The 11,832-nt window shown below is 38.6% G+C and overlaps 1 protein-coding gene across 1 annotated transcript in view; it reads left to right on the top strand.

The window, feature by feature from the left end:
• The window catches only part of SGIP1 (SH3GL interacting endocytic adaptor 1), a 113,113-nt gene extending 101,503 nt beyond the window's left edge, over nt 1-11,610 (top strand). Inside the window, exons 20-25 of the mRNA XM_063299857.1 lie at nt 703-858; nt 1,270-1,402; nt 1,569-1,771; nt 8,677-8,741; nt 9,855-10,019; nt 11,005-11,610. Of these exons, the coding sequence (XP_063155927.1) occupies nt 703-858; nt 1,270-1,402; nt 1,569-1,771; nt 8,677-8,741; nt 9,855-10,019; nt 11,005-11,027 (745 nt within the window). The 3' untranslated portion in view covers nt 11,028-11,610. The remainder of the gene's footprint in view (nt 1-702; nt 859-1,269; nt 1,403-1,568; nt 1,772-8,676; nt 8,742-9,854; nt 10,020-11,004) is intronic.
• Nucleotides 11,611-11,832: the final 222 nt, after the last annotated feature.

The following is an 11,832-nucleotide window of genomic DNA, read 5'->3' on the forward strand; positions in this document are numbered from 1 at the left end:
GTAGTCCTCGATTTACGACCATTCATTAAGCAATTGTTCAAAGTTACTATGGCGCTGGAAAAAGTGACTTGAGACCAGTCCTCATATTTATGACTGTTGCAGCGTCCCTGCGGTCACGGAATCAAAATTCAGGTGCTTGGCAACTGGCATGTATTTATGATGGTTGCAGCATCCCAGGGTCATGTAATCAACATTTACGACCTTCCCAGCTGGCTTCCGACAAGCAAAGTCAATGGGGGAAGCTGGATTCATTTAATGACCACGTGATTCACTTAACAGTTGCAGTGATTCGCTTAATGATCACAACAAAACAAGTCATATAATCAGGCATGACCCACTTAATGACTGCCTCGCTTAGTGATGGAAGTTCTGGTCCCAATTGTGGTTGTAAGTAGAGGACTACCTGTAGAACAATTTTTTAAGATGACAATTGTGGACGTAATTCAGTTTGTCTTTCTGACATATTTGAAGTCCTTGCATTCTTTTTAACAATATCACAAACATTTTTTGTTTAAACACCACTTTTCCTGGCCCCAAATGAGGGTATGATAAATTAGTTATATATGGCTGCTTGAAGCTGGAATAGAATATGCTGAAAATAAGAAATCAAATTATATATACATATGTTTTGATTCAAAACTGGGTAGTTGTGCTTAACTTGTGTGCTTTTTTCCTCTGTCTGCCTTTCTTTTGATTTTGAAGATGCATAGTAAAGATTACTGGAGAAATGGTGCTGTCATTTCCTGCGGGAATTACTAGACATTTTGCCAATAACCCAGCTCCAGCTGTTCTAACATTTCGTGTGACAAATTACAATAGATTGGAACATGTTTTGCCAAATCCTCAACTTCTTTGCTGGTAAATATCATTGTGAAAATATTTTTTACAGGAAATAGTAATTTGTGCAACTTTTGCATGAGAAATGTTTATGACTTAGGTTGTTGATTTATTGATTTTTAAGTTGTATTTAAACCTTTTTCTTCTGCTGTTCTTTGAAAAGACTCCCAGACCAAACTAAGTTAAAATCTAGTTTTTAGAAAGCATGAACCACACCCATTTCAAAACCCAGAAGAAAGCAATCTGCCCCCCCAAGGCTCTGTGACATAGGCCCATCTTCTTTAAACCACTGGATCACACATTGTGGCATTTATCTCCCCTGGCGTAAAGAGAAATTGTGCAGCTGGAATTAAGTATAATTTTAATACAAAACTGACACATATTTTATACTGATGAAAATGGCATGTGTTCCTCCTATTTTAAATAATGCAGTGACAGCACACAAGCCGATGCCAACACAAAGGAGTTCTGGGTAAACATGCCAAATCTGATGACTCACTTGAAGAAAGTATCTGAACAGAAACCACAAGCAACATACTATAATGTGGATATGCTTAAATACCAGGTATGACATCCTTTCTGATCTTGCAGAAAGGGAACCTAACACAGAGTCTATAGTTACAGCGTGATCATAAACCTTTCAGGTGTTCATGAAAACATTAGATTTCCCTCCCTCCCTCCCTCCCTCTGTTGGCTCTTACAGATACTAAATGTTCTTTCTGTCTTACAAGGTATCAGCCCAGGGTATTCAATCTACTCCGCTGAATCTTGCAGTGAACTGGCGGTGTGAACCTACAAGCACAGATCTACGCATTGACTACAAGTATAATGTAGAGGCAATGACTACACCAGTAGCTTTAAACAATGTGCAGTTTCTTGTTCCCATTGATGGTGGAGTGACAAAACTACAAGCTGTGCTTCCACCTGCAATTTGGTATGAACCAGAGGTGGTCTTTGATCCTTCCTTATTCCAGCCATGTACTTTCTTGGTAACCGAGGTTGAGCAAAACCTTTGGGGAGCCTGAAATAGTATTAGCAAACTATAGCAAACTATATGCTTATTAAAACCGTGGCACAACTTTGTATAAGTATTTAACATTTTGAGTATATGTATATCTGTATATGATGAGAAAGAGAGAGGGGATAACTCATCTCTGTTCCTTTTTTGGGGGGGGGGTATTTTTGTGTTGAATGTATTGTTTGTATTGTTACTTGGTTTTAAATGTTTTTATAATTGTAAACTACCCAGAGTCACTAGGAGCTGGGTGGCATATAAATTTAATAGATTATTATTAAGTGCTTCAGACTTTGTGCAAGCACAGCACCTCTCTGCAGTTCATTAGTGCAGCCATGCCTTTTACCAGGCTTCTCCACAAGCCTGGAAAAAAAAAATGCCACTGCTTCAGTGCAACTTTTAAACAGCCACCTCTTTTTTTTTCAGATTTGTGCAGAAGCCTCAAAGAAGACATGGTTGCTTTAATGCAGTGTTTCTCAAAGTGTGGTCTGAGGACACCGGGAGTCCCCCAACACCCTTTGAGGGGGTCCATGAAATAAAAATTATTTGCTGGCCTATGCTGAAAAATAATACAATATTAAATCCCATCAAACAATCATGAGAAGTGATGGCAGCAGCAAATGTGTCAATTTTAATTTTTAGTATAGTAAATATCAATAAGTATAACCCATTCAAAAAAAAAAAAGCTCTTTGGGGATCCTCTGTAATTTTTAAAAGTGAGAGAGGGTCCTGAGAAAAACACTGCTTTAATGAATAAAAAAGAGGCACTGTGCTCGTGCATGTGTGAGATCTGAGGCACTTTTTCCAAATCATGTTCAAAGCATGCACAGCCTGTCGAAAGATGCTTTGTAGTGGAAAATTTTATGCAGCTACACCTACTGGTTTCCAGTCTACTGAAATCTTTGGCCACGTGCCCTGATATTTCCTGATAAGGCAAAACGGATACATTCAGCATAAAACACTGTTATTAGAACTTGTTCTATTTAATTATTTATAAGAAATATTTATCTATTATCCTGCCTTCCCTTCAGAAGTTCAAGGCAGAATATGTAGCTGTCCCTCTTCCCATTTCCCCCACAACCATTCTGTGAGATAGGCTGGGTTGGTAGTGACTGTCATGCAGTGATCATCAGTGGCTGAGGGTAGATTTGAACCTGAATTCCTCCCACTCCCAGTTCAACATTACTCACTACTCCACACCAGATGAGATAATAATGCAATTTAGCTTAATTTATATGGAAATCAGTCAGTTGATTGCTGTCATCACATTACAAATTAAAAATACTGCCAAATTACAATACTGTGGTTAAAACAAACATAGGACAAAATCTAAGTGAGTAGTCTTACATAATACTGTATTATATATACTGTAAGTCAGCATGATGGGGGAATAGAAGGACACCAAAATCACTTATTTTGCATTTGCAGTAACTCAAAAGGCCTCTGTTCTGAAATCCCTGCATTTGGATATAAGTGAGTGCTTCATTATTACATAAAATCCTGAGACCCATATGTATTGCTTAGGACCTTACCTTGTTGAATTGCTTCCTCATTTTAGGTTGTTGTTGTTATTCATTTAGTCGCTTCTGACTCTTCGTGACTTCATGGACCAGCCCACACCAGAGCTTCCTGTCGGTCGCCAACACCCCCAGCTCCCCCAGGAATGAATCCATCACCTCTGGAATATCATCCATCCATCTTGCCCTTGGTCGGCCCCTCTTCCTTTTGCCTTCCACTCTCCCTAGCATCAGCATCTTCCCCAGGGTGTCCTGTCTTCTCATTATGTGGCCAAAGTACTTCAGTTTTGCCTTTAATATTGTTCCCTCAAGTGAGCAGTCTGGCTTTATTTCCTGGAGGATGGACTGGTTTGATCTTCTTGCAGTCCAAGGCACTCTCAGAATTTTCCTCCAACACCACAGTTCAAAAGCATCGATCTTCCTTCGCTCAGCCTTCCTTATGATCCAGCTCTCGCAGCCATATGTTACTACAGGGAACACCATTGCTTTAACTATGCGAACCTTTGTTGTCAGTGTGATGTCTCTGCTCTTAACTATTTTATCGAGATTTGTCATTGCTCTTCTCCCAAGGATTAAGCGTCTTCTGATTTCCTGACTGCAGTCAGCATCCACAGCAATCTTCGCACCTAGAAATACAAAGTCTTTCACTGCTTCGATATTTTCTCCCTCTATTTGCCAGTTCTCAATCAAGCTGGTTGCCATAATCTTGGTTTTTTTGAGGTTTAGCTGCAAGCCAGCTTTTGCACTTTCTTCTTTCACCTTCATCATAAGGCTCCTCAGTTCCTCTTCGCTTTCAGCCATCAAAGTGGTATCATCTGCATATCTGAGATTGTTAATGTTTCTTCCAGAGATTTTAACCCCAGCCTTGGATTCCTCAAGCCCAGCTTGTTGCATGATGTGTTCTGCATACAAGTTGAATAGGTAGGGTGAGAGTATACAGCCCTGCCGTACTCCTTTCCCAATCTTAAACCAGTCCATTGTTCCGTGGTCTGTTCTTACTGTTGCTACTTGGTCGTTATACAGATTCTTCAGGAGGCATACAAGATGACTTGGTATCCCCATACCACTAAGAACTTGCCACAATTTGTTATGGTCCACACAGTCAAAGGCTTTAGAATAGTCAATAAAACAGAAATAGATGTTTTTCTGAAACTCCCTGGCTTTTTCCATTATCCAGCGGATGTTGGCAATTTGGTCCCTAGTTCCTCTGCCTTTTCTAAACCCAGCTTGTACATCTGGCAATTCTCACTCCATGAATTGCTGAAGTCTACCTTGCAGGATCTTGAGCATTACCTTACTGGCATGTGAAATGAGTGCCACTGTTCGATAGTTTGAACATTCTTTAGTGTTCCCCTTTTTTGGTATGGGGATATAAGTTGATTTTTTCCAATCGGATGGCCATTCTTGTGTTTTCCAAATTTGCTGGCATATAGCATGCATTACCTTGACAGCATCATCTTGCAAGATTTTGAACAGTTCTACTGGGATGCTGTCGTCTCCTGCTGCCTTGTTATTAGCAATGCTTCTTAAGGCCCATCCAACCTCACTCTTCAGGATGTCTGGCTCTAGCTCACTGACCACACCGTCAAAGCTATCCCCGATATTGTTATCCTTCCTATACAGGTCTTCTGTATATTCTTGCCACCTTTTCTTGATCTCTTCTTCTTCTGTTAGGTCCTTGCCATCTTTGTTTTTGATCATACCTATTTTTGCCTGGAATTTACATCCGATGTTTCTAATTTTCTGGAAGAGGTCTCTTGTCCTTCCTATTCTATTGTCTTCTTCCACTTCCGCGCATTGCTTGTTTAAAAATAAATCCTTGTCTCTTCTGGCTAACCTCTGGAATTTTGCATTTAATTGGGCATATCTCCCCCTATCACTGTTGCCTTTTGCTTTCCTTCTTTCTTGGGCTACTTCTAGTGTCTCAGCAGACAGCCATTTTGCCTTCTTGGTTTTCTCTTTTTTTGAGATATATTTTGTTGCCGCCTCCTGGACAATGTTGCGAACTTCTGTCCAGAGTTCTTCCAGGACCCTATCTACTAAGTCCAGTCCCTTAAATCTATTCTTCACCTCCATTGCATATTCCTTAGGAATATTAGTGAGCTCATCTCTAGCTGATCTGTGGGTCTTCCCTAATCTCTTGAGTCTGATCCTAAATTGTGCAAGAAGAAGTTCGTGATCGGAACTACAGTCAGCTCCAGGTCTTGTTTTTACCAACTGTATAGATGTCCGCCACCTTTGGCTGCAAAGGATGTAGTCAATCTGATTTCGGTGTTGTCCATCTGGTGAACTCCATGTATAAAGCCATCTCTTAGGTTGTTGGAAGAGAGTGTTTGTTATGCAGAGTGAGTTGTCTTGGCAAAATTCTATCAGCCTATGTCCTGCTTCGTTTTGTTCTCCCAGGCCATGCTTACCTGTAATTCCAGGTGTCATTTGACTGCCCACCTTAGCATTCCAGTCTCCTGTGATGAAATTATCTCTTTTAGGCGTGTTGTCCAGTAGGTGCTGCAGATCCTCATAGAACTGCTCTACTTCAGCTTCTTCAGCACCTGTGGTTGGGGCGTATATTTGGATCACTGTGATGTTAGATGGCTTGCCCTGAATTCGAATTGAGATCATTCTATTGTTTTTTGGATTGTATCCAAGCACTGCTTTAGCCACTTGACTATTAATTATGAAGGCTACTCCATTTCTTCTGTGGTCCTCTTGTCCACAGTAGTAGATCTGGTGGTCATTTGATGTGAAGTGGCCCATTCCAGTCCATTTCAGTTCACTGATGCCCAAAATGTCTATCTTTAATCTTGACATCTCACCAATAACCACATCCAATTTGCCCTGGCTCATTCCAGGTTCCAATGGTGTGTTTATCCTTAGAACATTGGATTTGCCGTTCACCACCAGCACCATCGGCTGCTAGCCGTCCTTTCGGCTTTCAGCTAGCTGCATCATCACGTCTGGGGCTAGTTGAACTCATCCTCTGTTCCTCCCTAGTAGCATTTTGACCATCTTCCGACCTGGGGGTCTCATCTTCCGATGGTATACTGACATATCTCTGGTTGTACTGATCCATTTAGTTTTCATGGCAAGAATACTGGAGTGGGTTGCCATTACCTTCCCCAAGGATCGCATTTAGTCTGACCTCTCTGTCATGACCTTCCCGTCTTGGGTGGCCCTTCACGGTTTAGCTTATGGCATCATTGCTCAAGCTCCAGCACCACGACAAGGTAATGATCCTTTGCTGAAGCCTCATTTTAGGACAACCCCTATATCTGCTGTGTGGATAAAGAATGTAATTCAGAGAAAACAGGAAAGTCCCTTTTTTGTAAATACAGAAAGAGTCTTACAAAAGCAAACTGATGTGTTTTTTCTCTAAATATGGCAAAGCTTAGGAGAACAAATTAATGTAACGTTTATATGGAAAGGGGACGGACTTTCAGAAGTGATGCCTTATGTGTTCATCATCAAAGTCTGTAGATTTTAAAAGCCAAGATCACATTTCATCAGCAGATACCAGGTTTAAATGGCTAACTAATGCTAAGTGAGAGCCAGCTTGGTGTAGTGGTTAAGGCATCAGGCTAGAAACTGGAGACCATGAGCTCTAGTCCCTCCACAGGCACGAAGCCAGCTGTGGTGGATTTCAGTAATGCTGCTGTTTCTCAGGAAGGAGGGAGCACATTCCAAGAAGGGGAACAAGTTAAGAGGAAACATAGTCCAGGAATTGGTTGTGGGAAAACAGAGAGGTTCAGAATAGCCCCGCTCTAGAACTTCCCCTGGTTATTTCCCTTTAGGGAGCTGGAGTGGCTTCAAACTGGCAAGATTCTGTCCACATGGTGTGAGCAAATAAAGAGCTGGAGTTTGGCTGGACTGATTCTTTGTCGTTCTTGGGCTGGGCCTGACACCAGCTGGGTGACCTGGGGCCAGTCACATTCTCTCAGCCCTAGGAAGAAGGCAATGGCAAACCACTTCTGAAAAACCTTGCCAAGAAAACTTCAGGGACTTGTCCAGGCAGTCTTTGAGAATCAGACACAATTGAATGGATAAAAAAATGTTAAGTGAAGTCTAAGCTAGGTTAATAGGCTTTTTCCCACCAAATTCTTAATCATAAAACCAGTATTTTCCCCTTCACTTGGAGAAAGCTGTCCCCAACTTGGTGTCCAGGTTTTCCTATCTGTCCAATTTTCCTATCTGTCCAAACACCTGTGAGTTGGGAATGATGGGAACTGTAGCCAAATATTTCTAAAAAGCTTCAGTATGAGAAGATTACCCAAATATTTAGTACAGATAGAAAACAAGATATTCCCATTCCTTTGATTTCAAGGATGCAGAACCATGATCTGGTGAAATGCAACTCCTAGCATCCTGCAAATTGGGCTGCTCATTGGGGCTCCTGGGAACTGCAGTTCATCAACATTGGGTTTCCCAGCTGCTATAGTAATGATCATTTGACTTTGATCATTACCGATGTTGGTAAATGAGGCAACTTAGGGCCACATTAGAGGTTCCAATATAAGCCTATTTTTGAAAAAATATGATTTTTTATATTTGGTCCCTGCTTTAAAGAGTTTATAGTTAGTAGCAGTGATGAGTGTGTGTTTTAAAAATGCTTCTCCCAATGCGTCAGCAAGGGAAAAAACACATTAGCAGACAGATTGCTGAGAAATAAGATAGGGTTTGTCCTTGTGGAAACAGAAAGGATTATCTACCTATCCATCTCTTTTCTTTTTAGATTTCCCTTGGCAAATCTCACTGTAGACTTAATTGCAGGAAAGTAATAGACAAGAATGGGTCTATTGTTGTCATATCTGCTATGGTCCTATTTATATCAGGAGTTACTGATTCAGATATATGTACAGAATGCAAATGGGTATGGAACTTCCTGAATTCTTAACTCAGCATTTTAATATTAAGCTTAAAATACAGAAAACAAATTATATACAAGTGTAACATACTCATTTTAGGCTTGCTAAACATTTCAAACTCAAAATGTTTTAAGTTTTAAATAAGTTGTTCTGACCATTCTGGAAGTATTTTAAGATGAAAACACCTCTATTCTGAGTTTAAAACCAGGCCATTTTGAGCAAGGAACACTTCCAGAATAGCTAAAACAATCAGTTTCAGGCTTGAAACATGTCCCATTCAAACATTTTGTGTATAGCCTCTTATTCAGGCAAAAATTAACTGAAAATATGACATAAATAGAATTGAATTAGATGGGTGATAATTAAATTTGCTTATTGTGTATTGTAGAATTTCATTGGAAGGGTTCTTCAGTGTTCTTTATCTTGAGCAATTTTTTCATATTTTTAGGAATGCTGAACAACAAAGGATATTGTGGAGAATTCCTGATATTTCACAAAAATCTGAAAATGGAGGTAATAATACAAGTTTATATTCCCTGTAAAACTTCCTTCTCTTTCATCTTTCCTTCTGTAATCACACATATCTTTTCAAGGTCCAATTAGTCTAATAGTTAAGGCATTCAACTAGAAATAGATTTGAAGAGAAAACATAGAAAAATATATGTTACATACAAACAATATACTGTATGTCAGACAAATTTTGCAATAAATCATTAAATGTGTTTACATTGAATAACATTCTTCAGTCTTTCCACTGTGTTCATAGAGGATGAGGTCATTACTGGAAAGGGAGAAGCGATCTCTAGACCAAGATTGTAAGTCTGAAATAACTCTCTTTCCAACATCAAACAAGTGATGTCTTTGCTATCCTTCATGAACAATATAGCCAGAGTTCATTACATAATAATAGATTCCAAACTGTTGTTATATAATTAAAGAACATATTCAGATGTAACACAAAAATAACATTTTTTTAATATTAAACCAAAACAGAACCCTAACTGGATAAGCCAATATTATGAGAGTGCCTAAATAGACATGAAAAATAAACTTTCATTGAATTACAGTTATCTTAACCTCACAAGAGATATTTTTAATATTTTTGAACCACGCACTGATTCCATGATACTGAATATTCTAGCTCATTCCAAAGTTCTCAAAAATAGCTAAATTTACCATAGTAGTAACTTTTATTCTTCGTAAAATTTGATGCAGGTTTGGGTATAACTAAAACATGTTCTAATAGTTATACTAATACAAGAGTTTTAGATTCAGTCAGTGCATCTGGGACAACTTGTGCATTCAAAAGATGTGTTAATTGAATATACTGCCATTTTGCAATTTAGAGCAGTTTAAATTCCTCAAGTAGTGGCTCAGGTGGCTTAAAGTCTGATTTGTAATAAGCTGATTTAAAGTTTGACTACTTTAAGTGACCCATGTCATCCCCTCAAAACAAAGTTTACCAGATACTTTCAACCTTCAATCATCTCAGAGTATAAGTTCATGATGTGAAAGGAATAAGATGCAATCCAAACCTAACAAAATGTTTCAGTACACCACTATCTTGCTAATAAGCCTTCTATTGTTTTCTATATTAATGTACTTTGATGAATTTTCTGTCTGAAGGGGTGGGTTCCTTGCTTGCACGATTCCAATTATCTGATGGACCAAGCAAACCTTCACCCCTGGTTGTGCAGTTCACCAGCGAAGGAAGCACTCTGTCCAGCTGTGATATCGAACTTGTTGGAGCTGGGTATCGTTTCTCACTTATTAAAAAGAGATTTGCAGCAGGTAAGGACAACCTAAATTCTCTTTTCCAAAGTAGTAGTAGTAGTAGTAGTAATAATAATAATAATTTATTAAATAATGGAAATGTGTATCAGCAAGATGAAAACTGGATTATTAGAGGTGATGAGTGCGGTTTCAGTGTTATTTGCAGCTAGTCTTCCAGGTGTTAGAAGGTTCATGGCCAATCTGCCAACTAAGGTTTCAGGGATAATGTCAGCCACATGTTTTAGTTTATAATTCAACCAAGAAAATCAAGTCATTCAAATTCCACTGAACTACACATGTGCAGGCAAACTACAACTTCTCTTTCCTGGTTATTTTCCACTTTGTCTTCTCGTGCACTTTGTCCTAAGCCTGTTAAGCAGGTGAAGTAGCTGACTAAAGATTTAAAGAGCAATGTATTGTCAGATAGTTGGTTGATTATATGCTTCAACCAGGATCAGTAGTTTAAAATATTAATTTTATATAATTTGTTGAATCAAGAACCGGGCCAATCTTCTCCACTGTAGTTCCAGTTGTGTGGTAACTACATGTTGGTCAACACATAGGACAGATACCATGTGGAGAAATACAGACTTAGGTCCCATCTTGGCAATTTTTATCTAAGACATTTATTAGTGCTAAAAATGGACCTTTTATTATTGGATTAAGTCTTTTTTGCTTGATGCATATCATTCCCCCGCCCCCGGCCAGTAGACAGATATTATCTGCTTTTCTACTTTTTGCTTCTTTCTTTTCTAAAGTGTAAGATGCCCAGAGACATCTGGAGTTGGTCAGCCTCAAAACTGTATAAATAAATAAATCCATAATTGTTCAGTTTGCACCACAAAGCTGTGCAATTGAGTTCATATTTCATAATGGTCTCATCAATTATTTAGGCCTCACGTTGATTCTCATAATTTAATTGATAATATATGACACCAACTAAATCTAAGCATTACAACTGTCATAAACTTTAATTTTTACGTGTCTTTAATCATTTTTACAGGAAAATACCTGGCAGATAACTAATTGAAGTATATGCAAGTATATTGAAAATCCATATAGCTGAGAACTGCAGTGGTTGGATGGCTTTTATATGCTGTTGAGGGGAAACTAACTGAATCCTGTATTCAGGACATTTCTGTTGGAAGCATCAGCAATTCAACATTTCTCCCTCAGAAAATGCCATGTTGATCAGCCCTACAGTATTTACTTCTAGATGTAATATTGTTCATGTTTTAAATTGTAATTATTGTATTTGTAAATTGTACTCATTCTAGTAAGGCTGTATTTTGGCAGTTAGACACTTGAGTTTTAGCATTTTATCGTTCAACAAATGGGCATAATATAAACTGTGGTATATAAATTTAATAGTAGTAATGTTGAATGAGACAAGCTTTCAGAGGCAGATGCATTTTGCCAATGTATACAATTTGAACACAACACTAACATCTGTGAGAAAGGGAGTGCCTCAGAAAGAACATAAAAATTAGCTGACCTACAATTCATTGATTATTTCTTCAGCCTGTAGCATATGTCATACAAGTATAGTTACATAAATAAAAAGATCTGTCTTTAACTATTTAATTGGTTTAACTTCAGAACACTTCAGAGTAAATGTTGAGGTGATTATGGTACCAATGTATTTTTTCACTTCAAACATTTTTACATATTCCCATCATGTCTGAACACGATTTAAAGTTTAAAAAAGAAGAAGCTTTTGGATAACTGTTAGAAACTTTGGCTGAGATAAAGCTTGTCCTGAGATAGCGGTTTCTTGTTGTTAGTCTAACGTGAGTGAACATGAAGACAAAGGAAGAGCACAATGGATTGG

This window comes from Candoia aspera, chromosome 3 (assembly GCF_035149785.1).
Source record: "Candoia aspera isolate rCanAsp1 chromosome 3, rCanAsp1.hap2, whole genome shotgun sequence".
Lineage (NCBI taxonomy): Eukaryota > Metazoa > Chordata > Lepidosauria > Squamata > Boidae > Candoia > Candoia aspera.